The sequence below is a fragment of the Lithobates pipiens genome, unplaced genomic scaffold, assembly GCF_037356315.1.
Source record: "Lithobates pipiens isolate NorthernLeopardFrog02 unplaced genomic scaffold, aLitPip1_a1.2 Scaffold_23, whole genome shotgun sequence".
Taxonomy (NCBI): domain Eukaryota; kingdom Metazoa; phylum Chordata; class Amphibia; order Anura; family Ranidae; genus Lithobates; species Lithobates pipiens.
In genome coordinates this window covers 254,689,500-254,705,362 of record NW_027507785.1, presented here as the reverse complement: position 1 = coordinate 254,705,362, position 15,863 = coordinate 254,689,500, and the positions used below count along the sequence as shown (strand labels likewise).

At 44.5% G+C, this 15,863-nt stretch overlaps 1 protein-coding gene across 6 annotated transcripts in view; it reads right to left on the bottom strand.

The window, feature by feature from the left end:
* The window catches only part of AGL (amylo-alpha-1,6-glucosidase and 4-alpha-glucanotransferase), a 171,619-nt gene that overhangs the window by 85,700 nt on the left and 70,056 nt on the right, over positions 1-15,863 (bottom strand). For 4 of the 6 annotated variants that reach the window (XM_077453051.1, XM_077453050.1, XM_077453049.1 and 1 more), the window contains exons 4-8: positions 15,049-15,215; positions 12,205-12,408; positions 5,373-5,554; positions 1,567-1,702; positions 98-221 (exon numbers count right to left, since the gene is read on the bottom strand). In XM_077453051.1, coding sequence (XP_077309177.1) covers positions 98-221; positions 1,567-1,702; positions 5,373-5,554; positions 12,205-12,408; positions 15,049-15,215 — 813 coding nt within the window. The remainder of the gene's footprint in view (positions 1-97; positions 222-1,566; positions 1,703-5,372; positions 5,555-12,204; positions 12,409-15,048; positions 15,216-15,863) is intronic. The other 2 variants (XM_077453053.1, XM_077453054.1) reach the window with 1 other exon arrangement.

Here is a 15,863-nt window from a genome sequence, read left to right as displayed (position 1 = left end):
TGGCTAAGATCATTCTCAGATCAGTAATGATGACCTCCAAATTTCTCATAGGCACAGTGACAAGAAGTGGACTTTGAGAAACCAGCCTGGCTCTTACCTGTGTGGTATGAATGTGCTGAGGGCTGTTTCCATATCCACTGTAGAACCAAACCGCCTAAATTGTGGGTCCTGAATGATCACTAGGTTCTTTGGGTCTGCTTTTGATCCTTTCTTCTGGGCACCTAAAACATACAACGTCAAACACTTTTAAGACTTATCACTGACTGGAATGTGTGACTACATAATCTGTGAGCCCCCCAAAATAATATTGAGGGGTGACTTTCATTTAATAACTGTGCATTAAATATAAACACGCATTTTCATTTTAGCTAGTATGATGGAAAATAGATTTCATGAATGAAATCGACCTAAGTATTGGTTACTTTCTACCCCACACCTATACTAACTGGTATGACTAACATTTCTTGAACAATCTCTAACCCAATCCACTGTTTTATTGCAGCAATGTATAGTGGATATACACACACATATACCACAAGGAACGTTGTTAACATTTTTAGCACCACACCTATCCTACTAATAATTTATTAGGTAATGAAGTTTGGGCTCTCAGGGCTCTTTTGCAAGGGGCGAACTCCACCAGCAGATCAACCTGCTCTTAATTTAAACAAGTACGCACTATAGAGGGATATGCTTTGTTCATATTTCTTGTCTGAGGTTTAAAACCACTTTAAAGTAGAAATCCAGGCTATTCCTAACTATGCTTAAACCTGTTCTCATCCCCCTTCTAAATTCTATTTTAAACTACCCTGAAAAAAAGTTGATTCTACTTACCAATTCTAAGGGCGCTTCAGTCCAGTCACGTGATCAGCTCCCAGCGGTCAGCTTCAGGGAAGAGGAGGGACAGCCAACAACAGATGCCCCATAGAAAGCCTATGGGTGACGTCACTGCAGAGGCATTTTAGCCATTGTCAGTTATCTCTCCTCTCCTCTGAAGCCGGCTGCTGGGGAGATCATGTGACCAGAGCAGACCCCTCTGAGAATAGATAAGTATAAGGCAGCACATACATGATTTTGGTGAGCCAGAGGGTTGAAACAAAAACTGACTTGATTACCCTATTCCTAGCTATTTATTCTGATGGTGGAAATATGCTGTCAGAATACACTGATCAGAGCTGCAAGCTATAGCCCTCTGTCCTGTTTGAGCAGCAAAAATTCAATAGGGAGGTAATACAGACGTCCACTGGTGAATCCACTTCTGTACAACCATCCTGCCAATACATTGATCGAAATTTGGTTGATGCCTACTAATCCAGCTGAATTTTGATACATGCATAGCCAGACGGCTTAAGCATTTTTCTTTCACAAAGTAATTAGAATTGGATTTAGAAGGGAGGTGGGAGCAGGTTTCAGTATTGTTAGGAAAAGTCTGAAATTCCACTTTAATACCTGTGGCCAGCAAAAACAATTATCCCTTTGATAAGCAAGTGCTTTCAATGTGTTCTACCTACAATGTATATATATAACTGTGTCTCCAGCCCGGAGGGATCTTTCCTGTCTACTTACTACCAGGGATACTGTGTGGCATACCAGAGGCAAGGAGAGTTCGAAATTGTTCCACAGCTTTAGCCACATTGATCTGGTAAAACTCCCATAATTTGAGCTTGGGGTAGATCTCCTCCCATATGATGCCACGAATACTCTGCAGAGAAAAAAAATGTAAAAATGTGTATGTCACATATAGGTCCTCACACATTGGTCTTCTTTTTCTTAACGAGGTTGATTTACTAAAGCAAAATAGGTTGTTGACTTTGCAAGGGAAGATGCCACATGATTGGGTATTTTTTGCAAAGTGAAACTTCACCAGTTCACAAGTTCTTGGGAAAATTCCCTTGCAAAGTCAACTATCTATCTTAAAGTGGAAGTAAACTCCCCTATCGTTTTCAGCCAAGGAAGCTGCCATCTTTGCCTCTGTTTAACCTTCAACTGCTATGCACATGTGATTCGTTATGACACCAGCCATTGGATGGTTTGATAGTTTGGCTGAGAGCACAGCCAATGTGCAGTTAGCATTCCCGGCATGCCTTTTTTTTTATCTGTTTAAATCAATGGGTTTACTTCCACTTTAATTAAAATATTCAACCCCTGAATATCTAGTATCTCAATATGAGCATTGCATGCATGAAGGGATGGGTATTATACTACACAAGGCTCAGCTCGAAATAACCAGTAACGTGAAAACAGTTTGCTTTCAGTTACACAGCAAATGTAGGCACAACAATGATTTTACTAATGGCTTCATTCTGTAGGTAAATGTCTGTTTTAGCCCTTTACCTAACTTAAAATTAGTTTTCTAAATGATCCCTTGATCCAGATTTAATATTTGAAAGCCAGTTCATTTATACGGTCAATTCAATTTTGCATAGACTGTGGAAAAGTTATCACTTCTGTCAAGTTTCATTACGGTTTTTGTTCCACCTGGGGAGATTCTCTACTGGTCCTGGTGACCACTGTCTCCAGTACAGAATGGGAAGTCCAAAATGTTTGAGTTGTCACAGGAACCGGAATAGGGGGGGGGGATCTTCCAATGAGAAAACCTGTTCTAGTAACAGATATCCTGTTCTGTCTCTGGCAGAAGTAACCAAGGGAAATTTCCCCAATAAATGTATAGACTGGTTATATGTGGCATAACTGGCCACCAGGGGGATCTTTGGAGCTAAAGGGTGTTAAGCCAAGCTCACCATTTACAGGAAAAGTGTACATCATTTCAGTTCTCTATAACATCTGCTTACACATTTTTTCCTTATATGCTTTGTGACAGGTTTACATATTATATTCAAGAACTTCTCTCACATTACTTTGAGGTCATTAAAGCAAAACTTTTTCTTTCCATTCTAGACCGGTAAAGGGTTAAAACCTCTTTCAGACTATTTTGTCATCTGTGTCCCCAAAAGGATTGGTCTGGTGTTGGGGCTTAATCTACTCACTAAATATGTGGCTGCTTCTATCAGAGCTCGATTACACAGGTGTTTTACTTTAAAACTGTAGAAGGAAAATTAGTACAAAATGAAGTTGCTGACCATACAAAGCAACCAGTCCCCACTGTGTAGGATGCAATTCAATAAGTAAATGCAGACTATATTTTATTTTCAATGTACATGGCTTGTAAATCTTTACACTCTGATTGTAAACATGCAGGATCTTGTACATGCTATTTCAGATACAGGAGTTGATTTACTAAAACTGGTGAGTGCAAAATTTGGTGCAGCTCTGCATGGTAGCTATTCAGTTTCTAATGCCACGTACACACGACGGACTTTCGACGGAGTTACGACGGACTTCCGAATGAACTAAAGTCCATTCGAAAGTCTGTTCGCTTTGAACGTGATGACGTACAACAGGACTAGAAAAGGAATTTCAATAGTCAGTAGCCAATAGCTGCACTTGCGTCGTATTTGGTCCGTCGGACCAGCATACAGACGAACGGTTTTCCCGATAGGAATTGAGTCGGACAGATTTGAAACATGTTCTATTTCTAGGTCCGTCTGAACTTTTTAAAGAAAAACGATCGGACTATCCCACACATCATCAGACTATGCGACGGAATGATTCCGTCTGACCTATTCTGCCGAAAAGTCTGGTCGTGTGTACGCGGCATAACTTTAGCTTGTTCAATGAAGCTTTGACAAAAAACAAACAAACCTGAAAGCTGATTGTTTTCTAGCAGTGCTGCACCAGATTGTGCACTCTCCAGTTTTTAGGAAACTATGCATCAGCCTAAACTCACAGGAGGCTCGCCAAGATCACACTTCGGTCCTGAGGGGACCCAAAGCCATCCTGGTCAGCTGGTCAGGTAAATAAATGGATTCAAAGCTGGTCCTGCCAGTAGTATATTTCCAGGCATACAGCAGGCCACATCAATCACAACAGTGTAGTTTATTTCTAACACCCTGGCATCATAAAGTTAGCTTCAAGATACAATTTCATCCATTCTAGAAATGAAATGCTGAACTGAAGTGAACATATCTGATATAAAAACAAGCAAGGAGCGTAGATTTATGAAAGCTAATGGATCAGCAACCAGTGTAGCATCCATATATCATCTGTAGCTCCATCTGCTGACATCAATGCATATACAACTTCATACTAGACAGGCCTAAAATAAAAATGTACATCTGTATTGACTGTATTTTCCTTCTTTATTTTTTTTGGTCAGGGCTAAAAAAATAAAATTGTAATTATCATTTAGGGGGCAATTTACTAAAACCAGAGCACTCAGAATCTGGTGTAGCTGTGCATGGTAGCCAATCACCTTCTAACGTCAGCTTGTTCAATTAAGCTTTGACAATAAACCCCCATTCACATCGGTGCAATTTGATAGGTCGAATTCCATGTCAAATCGGAGCCTGTTTCCGGCAATAGGAGTATCCCAATCAGTGCGACACCCACTTTATGGCACCGATTTCCAAAAGAAGTTCCTGCACTACTTTTGATGACTTTGGGGGCGATTGTAATGGACGTATGTGCGCGAACCTGCACAGATATCTTTCAAGTCGCCCACCGAAGTCAGAATAAAACGCGGCTTTGAAATTGTGCGAGTTAAATTTCAAAGCCGTGTTCAGTGTGAACGAGGGCTAAAACCTGGAAGATGATTGGTTTCTATGCAGAGCAGCACTAGATTTTGCACTCTCCAGTTTCAGTAAATCACCCTATAGAGTCAGTAAACTGTAAAACATTGGGTTTTATTTACTAAAACAGGAGACTGTAAAATCTGTGCAGCTGTGCATGGTAGCCAATCCCCTTGTAACTCCAGCTTGTTCAACAACATTTTAACAAAAAAAAAACCTGGAAGCCAATTGGTTTCTATGCAGAGCTGCACCAGATTTTAGTAAATCAACCCACTGTGTTTGAACATTATGTATTTTATATGGAGCCAGTGGGTTGGGCTCTTTTTTCATGTGTTTCACATTCTCCTTTTTAGTGACACACCCCACCTTCTCCTCTTTCTTTTAGACTATGCAAATGGCTCTGTTCTAAGTTTCAGTTGAAAACAGAGAATGTGAAAAGCTACCCTATACTCAAAGGGTTGGGTATTTCTCTTTGCTTCCAGCAGCTGAATGGAGCAGTAAGGGAGCAAGGGAAACATGCGTATGGGCTAATGCAAGGGTTCAAATGTAAAACTGTGGCTATTCCCTACATAGGTTTGCTTTGTCTGACTGCTATTTTTTCCTCTAACTATAAACGGTGTACAGCAAGTGTATTGCACCTTCCATTGCCTCACTGCGAACCCTGAAAATGAATGCTTGGTGTACTATTAAGACGAGGTTGGATCTTACTGAAGTCTCTAAAGCATGTAAGGTCATCTAACTCACATTAAGTTGTTGGTCATGTTGGATGAGTGCTGGAAGCCCCCGGGTAGCATATTTTCCAGATGCCACTTTACAGGTAAGGTGCCATAATGCTCTGTCCAGTAACCAGGCTGGTTTGAGGTGAGGAGAATTGACCAGGTTGTACCCACACTCTGGGTGATCATGAATCCATTTGCTATTGGCAGCTGTAAAATATAAAATTGCATACAATAAAATAAAATGACACCAAGGTACCATTATAGTGCAGAAAAACAGCATCAACAAACAGCGCTTATACTATATTGGAAAAATATTTTGTGATACAATATTATTATATTATACATAACTTTACAATGCTTATACATGGGCCACGTACAATTCTCACACTGTCACTTTAGCCAGAAAATTAAAGTGGAATTTTACCCATAACAAAAAATAATGTTCTTTAGCAAGGAACATCCATTCCTTATTAATAATTATGCTACCAGAATTAGTGTGTGCTATAAATTGTCTCCCGCATTGCTCCTGTTTCTTCTTGCTGGAGGTTGCCATTTTGCTGAAGCCCAGAGCCCCTGAACATCAGTAAATCATAAAGCTGAACTAAACCCATTGATTTAATAGTTTTAAAAAAAGTTACATTCCTGGAATGTCATATTTGCTTGTGTCTGTGACCAACTTGTCAAACCATCAAATGTCTGGTGTCATACATGATCACATGTGAAGCACCATGGTAGTTGCTGATCAAACAGAAGCATCTTTTTTGGCAGTAGGGATTAATTCAGCTTTAAGGCTGTCAGCAAATTGGCCTCTACAAACTTGGCACAGTGACTAATGGAGAGCAACTGAGCATGTGCAGAGCAGAGTGAGACAGTGTATTACTGGATTTTAAATAGTATAGACACTTATTTTTAATGAATTACATAGCTATACCTGCAAAAGGAGCCAGCTTGAAGTGATCAAGCAGGACTTCATTTTATACCTAAAGTTACACTTTAAGTCCGGCTAGATCACTTCAGGCTGGCCTCTTTTGTGGGTATAGCTACGTAAAACATTATGGCCTCACTGGACATTAAAATAACATTATATAAACATCAGTAACTTTGCAGTGAGTTTTTCAACTTTTTTCAATGTTTTTGCAATGGCGTTTTTTAGCATATATTAGCGTTTTTCCACGTTAGCGTTAAAGCTGGTTTTTTTTAAGAAAATTTTTTATTTTTTATTTTCAATGGATCAAAAATGTTAAAAAACACTGGTGAGTGACGTTTTTGAGCTATTATTGAAGTTTATCAGCGTTTGAGCATTTTTGCAGCTGAAAAAAACGTCTCTCAGAACCCACTAGTTTTGGGGATTTTTTACTGCCCAAAAACATCACTGCCCAAAACTGCTGATCACAGCCAACCTGTGCATGGACACATAGGAAAACATGATGGAGAGTTTAATGACTGTAGAAAAAAACATCTATAGCCAAAAACAGCTGCTGTAAAAACGTCAAAAAACATCCAGTGAGCATGAGGCCTAATAATAAGGCTCGGTTCACGCTGGTGCGATGCCAGACATTGCATGTGATTCACACCTCATTGCTGTGCCAGAGAGTGCGTTGTGTCAACTTCGGAAAAAGAAGGAGAAGCAGAAGGCGGCAGCGACAGCAAAAGAAGACCGAGCCAACGCTAGTAAAAGAGCTGGAAGAAAGTTTGTATGCACTTTTCTCACTGTACTGCAACCTGCAGGAGCTATCTATCTCCTGGTATGGAGTTCTGCTTTTATACTTCAGTCTTGGGCTGTGGGGGAGGGGAAGTTGAGGCTGGGACTGTAATGTTTTTGTCTTTCCTAATATGGCCCCCCTAAGGTTGATCTCCTGGAATGTGCGGGGGCTGAACTCTAAAATCAAACGGTCCCTGGTTTTTGCCTACCTGAAGAAATACCTCCCGCACATCTGTATTTTACAGGAGACACACCTTACGGGTTCTCGTATCCTCTCGCTTAAGAAGCCCTGGGTAGGCTCTTATTACCACTCCACTTTCTCCTCTCATTCCAGGGGGGTCAGTGTTCTGGTGCATAAGACGCTCCCTTTTCAATTGTTTAACTTGCATTTGGACCCTGATGGCCAATATGTTATTCTACATGCTCTATGTGATGGGGTGGAAGTGATGGTGGTTGGACTCTATATCCCTCCGCTGGCGGACCTCTCGATACTCCGGAAGATCCTTGCTATAGTGGCTGGCTATCCAGTCACTAATGTGATCCTCGCTGGGGATTTCAACATACCCCCGGATCCGAGTGTCGACAGACTCGCGGCTGGGAGAGTGACGGATGTGGGTTTGGGCAGATGGGCTGCAACATTTGGGCTACACGATTTGTGGAGGTGGAAACACCCCGTAGCCAAACAATATACGTGTTATTCGGCTACGCATGCCACTTTATCGCGCATAGACTTGGTTTATGCGAGTACCCCTTTGCTGCAGAGGGTTTCCGAGGTCTCTATCCTACCGCGGGGTATCTCCGATCATGCCCCGGTAATGCTGACTCTCCGGACTGACTCGGTGGCGGGGGTGGGGCTCTGGAGACTCTCCAGATACTGGATCACAGACGAACAGGTAGCCCCGCTGATGCTGTCAGAGCTGGGAGACTATTGGACCCATAACGATGGCTCGGCATCGCCGGCCTCGGTCTGGGATGCATTCAAAGCGTATGCCAGGGGTAGGTACCAGTTCAACATTGCTTTGATCCGTAAGGCCTCGCGACTAGCGCTATCGGAGGCAGAGCGTAAAGCAATGGCCCTGGAGGACCGTTACGCCCGCTCCCCTAGCCCGAGCTCTCACGGGGATATGCTCACCGCATATCGGGAGCTGGCGTTACTCCGCACCGCTTCCTGCCGTCGCTTCCTCCTCTCCCAGACGCAAAGGATTTTCGAACAAGGCGAACGGCCGGGGAGGTTGCTGGCTTGGCTGGCTGCGGAGCGGACGGGTAGCCCCTGCATAGCCAACATTAGAGAGGTGGATGGTTCTCTCCTTTCTGACCCTACCCAAATTAACGCCAGGTTTGAGCAGTACTATACTCAACTATACGAATCCAAGGCGGTGTACTCCCAGGGGCAATTGACGTCTTTTCTGGACCGGGTGGCTTTCCCTGCCCTGACTCGAGAGGCTGCGTTGGCCCTGGAAAGTCCTATTTCTGTACTCGAGGTTCAGCGGGCAATTAAGTCCCTTCAGGCGGGGAAGACTCCAGGTCCTGACGGACTCCCCTCTGAGTTTTACAGAGCTAATATGGAAGTGGTGGTCCCTTATTATCACGCTAACCTCACCAAGGCCTTGGAGATGGATACACTTCCCGACTCCTTCTCGGAGGCCGTCATTGTGTTAATACCAAAGCCAGGGAAGGATCCGGAGTTGTGCTCATCCTACAGGCCGATATCTTTGTTAAATGTCGATGCGAAGATACTTGCGAAGATACTGGCTGGTAGGCTGAACACGGTAATACTGGCTCTAATCAATGGGGATCAAACTGGTTTCATGCCCGGGAAAGGCACTGATATTAATTTGCGTTGCCTTTTCACGAATATAGCGTGGGCGGGGAGGGGGGAGGATGCGGGGGCGGTGGCCTCTCTGGATGCGGAGAAGGCCTTCGACTCCGTGGAGTGGGGCTTTCTCTGGCAGGTTCTACACCGCTTTGGGTTTGGTCCTAAATTTGTGGCCTGGATACAACAACTGTATGCCTCCCCTAGGGCCCGAATACGCACCGGTGGTGTCCTTTCTTCCCCTATTCGTCTTGGTAGGGGCACTAGGCAGGGCTGCCCCCTGTCTCCGGGACTCTTCGCCCTGGCCATTGAGCCCATGGCGATTCTCCTGCGATCGGCGGAGGGGGTGGAGGGGCTGAGGGTAGGCCCCCTGGTGGAGCGGATTTCGCTATATGCGGACGACGCCTTATTGTATCTCGGGGATACTTCGGACTCGCTTACGTCGGCCTTATCCATAATTGACGAGTATGGTGGATTCTCGGGGGTGCGGATTAACTGGGGTAAATCCAGTCTTTTTTTGCTCTCTGATTCTACACCCCCCCCCCACCCTCCTCGTCTCCTCTGTAGCTGGTCTCCCGTTTCCGTTACCTGGGGATTGAGATCTCCAGGGACCTCTCCCAGTTCCTGGCGGATAACTTATACCCGGTTCTGGACGCCTTATTGGCGAAATGTCAAATCTGGAAGACGTTGCCCCTGACACCGGTAGGGAGGGTCAATTTACTTAAAATGATGTTTCTCCCTAAATTTTTATATGTGTTCCGTAATACCCCCGTCCCGATACCTAACACTTTCTTCCGTAAGTTGGACGGGGTGGTTTCCTCCTTTGTATGGGGTGGTAGGGTTCCGAGGATCTCCAGGGCCAAGTTGCAGATGCCATTGTCCTTGGGGGGACTGTCACTACCTTGTTTCCGACGGTACTATTGGGCGGCGGTGTTAGTCACAGTTCGATGGTGGTTCTCTCTTCCTAAATCCAACCCGGCGGTTACGCTAGAGGCGGCGATTTTGGGCTCCCACGCAGCTTTGGCGGGGTTGGTTTACTGTGGATCTAAGTCTAGTCCCCATGTAACGGTCCAGATGCGCACTACCATCCAAGTTTGGGACAGAGTCGCCGCCACTGTTAAGGCTGATGACTCTATTTCCCCTCATACACCGCTATGGGGCAACCCCAAACTTCGGCATTTTGCCTCTATCCCAGATCCTGGCCTGTGGTCCAGGTTTGGAATACTTACCCTTGGGCATGTCATGCCTCGGGGGACTCTCATTCCCTTTCCAGACCTTAGGGAGGCCTATGATCTTCCCTCCTGGATGTTGTTTCGATACCTCCAGCTGAAGCATGCCTCGCAAGCCCAATTCCCCGGGAGGGTCCTGGTTGAGCCTCAAGGGGTGGAGAGGTTTCTTGCCTCCCGTGGGGTGGACAGGATTCTCTCTTCTATATATCTACGCCTCACCTGTGGGCACCCCGGTGAGGACTCACCCCTATTTCTAGTCTGGAGAGGGGACATCCCGTCCCTCTCCGAGGAGGAGTGGGACTCAGCGATTCAAAATTACCTCCCAAGGGTAATCTCCGCAAGAGACAGGTTTATTCAGCTAAAATTTTTACATAGAGCCTATTATACTCCCCAACGGTTGGCTAGGATTTATCCCACCCAGTCGGAACTTTGCCCTAAGTGTCAGCAGGCGACTGGTACATTCTACCACGTCACCTGGGAGTGTCCACTTATCCAGGAGTATTGGCAACACATACTTGCTGATATCAATGCTGTTACTGGTCTCTCGGTGGACATGGATCCTAAGGTGCTTCTCCTTGGCATAACGGATAGTGTAGTTCAGACTACCTATGGAAGTCTCCTACTGTTTTATCTCTGCTTCTATGCTAGAAAAGCACTCCTGCAGATGTGGAAGCAGTCGTCTCCCCCTACAGTTTCCCAGTGGCACTCGATGGTGGACTCAGTGCTGCCACTATATAAACTTACATATATGGGGCGGAAATGCCCCAAGAAATTTGGCGGTATCTGGGATCCATGGTTGAGTGCCCACTCTCTTACTGTCTGAATGTAACACCTTCCTTCTTTCCTTACCTGTTTACATCAAGATTGAGGTTCGAACTCTGTCAAATATGTTTGTATTGAGAATTGTGCATAAGTTGTACTGTTGCCTTTTTTTTTTTTTTTTTTGATTAATAAAAACGTTTCTGTTAAAAAAAAAGAGCTGGAAGAAGAAAGCGGAGGCCCAGCAAGTAGAACCGAAGAGCGGGACAAGACCCCCGAAGTCGGAAGAAGACCCCCGGACGGTGGCGGCGGCGAAGGAGAAAGTAAAAGAGCTAGCAAAAGAGCAGAAGATAGCGGAGTAGTCCGGCAAGAAGACCCCCGGAGCTGTCTGATAAAGTATTTTAAAAACCTGTGTTGTGTTTTTTTTTTTATGTACACTTTTTTCCCCAGGTGAATGGGTAGGGGTACATCGTACCCCATACTCATTCACATAGGGTAGGGGGCCAGAATCCGGGGGCCCCCTTATTAAACAACCAACGGCCAGGGTTGTCAGGAAGAGGCCCTTGTCCTCATCAACATGGTGACAAGGTGCTTTGGGGTGGGGTGGCCGCAGGGCCCCCCCTTCCCCAAAGCACCCCCCCATGTTTAGGGCACGCGGCCTGGTAGGGGGTTCGCTCGCTCGTCCCTACCCCCTTTCCTGACAGGCCGGACTGCATGCTCGGATAAGGGTCTGCTATGGACTTTGGGGAGACCACCGTGCCGTTTTTTCAGCGTAGGGGTTCCCCTTTAAATTCATACCAGGTGATGGGGCTAGCGAGGTGGTGACATTGACTTCCTTCGCTAGTCCCGTCTACCTGGAGTCACCTTCAAAATGAACGGACTTTACTCTGTGTGTGGGTAAGTCCGTTCATTTCAAAAGTCCGGCGGACTCCCGCCATAGTCCGGCGGATTGTCCGCTGGAAAAGTCCAGTCGTGTGTGGGCAGGTCCGCTCATACGGAAAGTCCGGCGGGTTGTCCGCCGGACTAAGTCTGCCGGATAGTCTGATCGTGTGTACGCGGCATTAGTCTTTATTATGCCTTTATTACAAAATTTCAAAATTACAAAAACAAACTTACACAATAATATGACAGTCTTAGTTAGATTGCATTATAATTAAAGTAAGCAAAAGAAATGATATAACTAACAACCTGTCCCTGCTATAACTATATTGAGAAACACAACATCCAAGCCATAAAGTAAATAAACCAGAGAAGGTCTGGCAGATTGTCATAAGGTGGGGATCCTGCTACCTCTCTCTCTGATAGGTGCCCACATTTTTACATATGACTTTATATACAGTACATGAGTTCTCACCTGTATGGTTATATACAACATCAGTGATGCACAGCATATCCCACTCTGTTCTCATCTTGTGCACTAATTTTCCAACATCATTCCATGTGTATTTCTTCCCTGCCCTGGAGAAATCAGGATTCAGCTCCAATTGGTTAGCCAAAGAATAACAAGATCGTGATTTACCCAGAGTCTGGAGGGGGGTAAAGTGCACCATGTTGTAACCTAGAATGTATTAAATGAAATATAATAATAATGATAAATAAAATATTTAAGCGCTTAATTTTTTATTATAAATAAAACACATTTTATTCTGTGATTTGTACCATTTATAATAACACTAAGGATAGTCCTTTGATTCATTTGAATGGGCTGCTGTGCCTCCTGAAAAAGCAGGAAAAAGGTCCCTTTTCTTAAAATGCGGCCCGCATGGAAACTGCAAGTCCAGTGTGGTTCCCAGTGCGGGGAAACTGAGTGGCACCCCCACGCAGTTTCCATTGTGTGGGGGTGCCATTAGGAAAAAATGGCAAGCCCATGCATCTCCTAAACTGCTGAGCATTTTTGCCTGGTGGTTACGGGTGCGGGAACAGGTGTGGTACCGCAACAGCAACCAACCGCACAAGTGTGAACCTAGCCTAAAATTATGTATTTAATCAAAACATGCTAAAGTTACTTACTAATAGAATCAAAGCGCTTCACTTCATTTTGGTTATTTTTTTTTAATGCAACGCTACAAATACAAGCAAAAGCCTAATGAAAGCAACAATAATCACAAAACACTGTGCCATCCAAATAAAAATTCAAACAATGATTTCCAAATCTTCACAAATGCTTTGTAAACCAACGTCAGAAGCACAATAGCAATACCCATACAATCCTATGGGTAGCACTTAAAAACAGGGCTCAAGGAGCCATTTTTCTGCCCAGAGTTGGGCAATCTCTTGAAGTGATAATGAGCCTTTCCAATGGTCAGAAGTCAGCTTAGTCCTAAACGGCCAGAATAGACAAGCCAGCTTGTGGAGCGACCTCCAGTAGTCACTAATGTAGCGGCTTACATTTACCATGGGAAAATGCAAAACATGGCAAAATTGTGGCACATTTTTGCATTTTCCCGCGGCCGGTGGTCAAAAGCGTTCCTATCCTGAACGCAACTCCTCCGCATTCAGGAAAGGAAAGTTGAAGCTCACCTAAACATGGTAGCTCCTAAACTCTGCTAAAAGCCTGTGTGTACATTGACACATAGGCTTTTATGGAGTTGAGTTTGGGAGCTTTGGCAAAAAAAACGCCAAAAGCTCCTAAACTCAAGTTTAGGAGCTGGCAGTGTAGTTTATTGTACATGAAGCCTAATGCCGGCCATACACGGTTCGAATTTCGAAAGAATTTCCTTTTCGAAAATCGTATCTAAGAATTTTCGTATGAATTTCGCACCATTAGTGGGCTGCAGCAACAGCCGATTTTCGTGCGGAAATAAAATTTGAGGAATCGGACATGTTGGAAATTTTTTGAAAAACGAACAATTTTCTAATCAATGATGGGAGAATTGTGCGAGAAATGTAAAAAGAAAAGAAAATGTACGGAGATAAAAGAAAATGTACCAAGAGAAAAGAAAATGTAAGGAGAGAAAAGAAGATTCCCGCCCAAGAAAATTATTTTCTGTAGCAACATGAGGTGAAATTGAAGGCTTGGTCGGCCGAATTTCGAAAATCAATGGTGGCATCATCGGATCAGAAAAAAAACAAATTTTCTGATTTTGAAAAGAAAATTAGTTTGAAATTCGACCGTGTATGGCTTGCATAAGGCTGCATTCACACCTGGGCGTTTTGAAAAACGTGGTGCGGTTCTGCCATGATTTATCACGCGCCAAACCACATTGCATGAAGCTTATCTCTAAAAAAGGATCTGGTGCCTTCAGGCGACAATCGTGTCTGAGCCACTGCGTTTTTAGGTGCCATTAAAATTCCCCTTGTGATTCCAAACGTACAGGTGTGAATGCAGCCTAAAGTTTTCCAGTTATCACTACGATTAGGCCTAAAATGTAGTTAATACTGTGGTGTGGCAATCAGGCAGAGCAGAAAGAGAACAGGTCTGGATCTTTACAGGAAAAAAACTAAATAATACTATACTACTTACTAACCTTGATGAACAAGCTTAGTGTGTAAAGCTGGCAATATGCTTAGCAAATTTCTGCCACTCCCTTATAAATCCTTTGATCTGAAAACTGAAGGGGCCTGGCAGAAAATTGCTGGCCCAACAGTGGCTGCAGTCAATCAGGTGCAGCTACTGCCCAGGTATTCTGACAGCCGCAGCTGTATGGGAGATCCGTCCTTCCACAGCTTTTAGCATGGATAGGGGGGAATCAATGCATTTCTATCCCACAGGGCTGAACAACAGAAATCCAACTGTGTATGGCCAGCTAAAGCATTCAATTCTATTTTACAGGGTATGATATGTTTATCATTATCATTATTGTTGTATGTCCTTTATTTTTTTTTTGCACTGCAGGCACATTGGGAGACAACGATCTGCATTCAATAGCACTCCTACCAATATTTTGAAGAGCACGTGAAGTGTACTGCAGCCAGCATCTCCATTTGGTCTTTAATGCATTGTAATCAATGTAATTTCATGCATTTTTTTCAGTACAGCTAATAAAAACTAGCCTTGAGGGCCTGCAAACATCATACATACAGAGGAGCAGTGAGGTCCTATAGGCATGTAGGTGGCACAATCCTTTCACAGCAAGGTCCCTTGGTGCATCTGCCCCTTTGCCACCCCTGACTGATAAACCAGTAAAATTAATAATAGAGCCATTGTCTTCTCTGGGAAAACAAGACAATGGCTTGTTGATCAGCAGAACTGTAATACCTGACTCCTTGGCAACTTTCAGCCTGTCTTCCCATTCATCAAATGGCCCCAGGCATTTTGCAAGAAAAGTCTGAAGGGTGATACAATCCAAAGGGAGAATGCGGCTATCAGCTCCAATTCTCAAAACTGGATCCACTACAATGTAACCTTCCCCACTCTTCTGTCCACTGCAAAAGAGATAGCACACATTATATGGTTAATTGTTTTACAAGAATCAATCAACAGACACAATATAATATACAGTGCCTAATGGGGCTTATTTACTAAAACTGGAGAGTGCAAAATATGGTGCAGCTGTGCATGGTAGATTCTCACTTCAGCTTGTTCAATTAGGCCCCTTTCACACGGGGCGGGCTCCATTGGAGTCTGTCTGCTCAGAGGGGAATCTCTCCTCTGATCTCGCTGAGCAGGCGAATGGCTGTACCATGTCTGCTCCACTTATACAGAGTGGACACAGACACAGGCCACTCTCTTCTGTGGGTGGTCAGATGTAAACGGACCGCCTGCCCATTAACCTCCCTAGCGGCGATCCAGAGTCTGGCTTGGATTGGGATTTTAGTTCCACGAGCGGTAACCCCGAGCCAGACTCGGGATCGCATCGCTGGATACAAGGAGGACACAGGGAGAAGTTACTTACCTTGTCCCCTGGATCCAGCGATGTCCTCCACGCTGTGTGATCGAGCTGTCCTCCGCTCGATTCACACAGTGCCCGAATGCCGCCAAACTCCGTTCCCTGCGACGTTACGGCGCACGGGAGCGGAGATCGGCGGCAAATTCAAAAAAGTAAAAACACACAAGGGAGAGTTACTTACCTT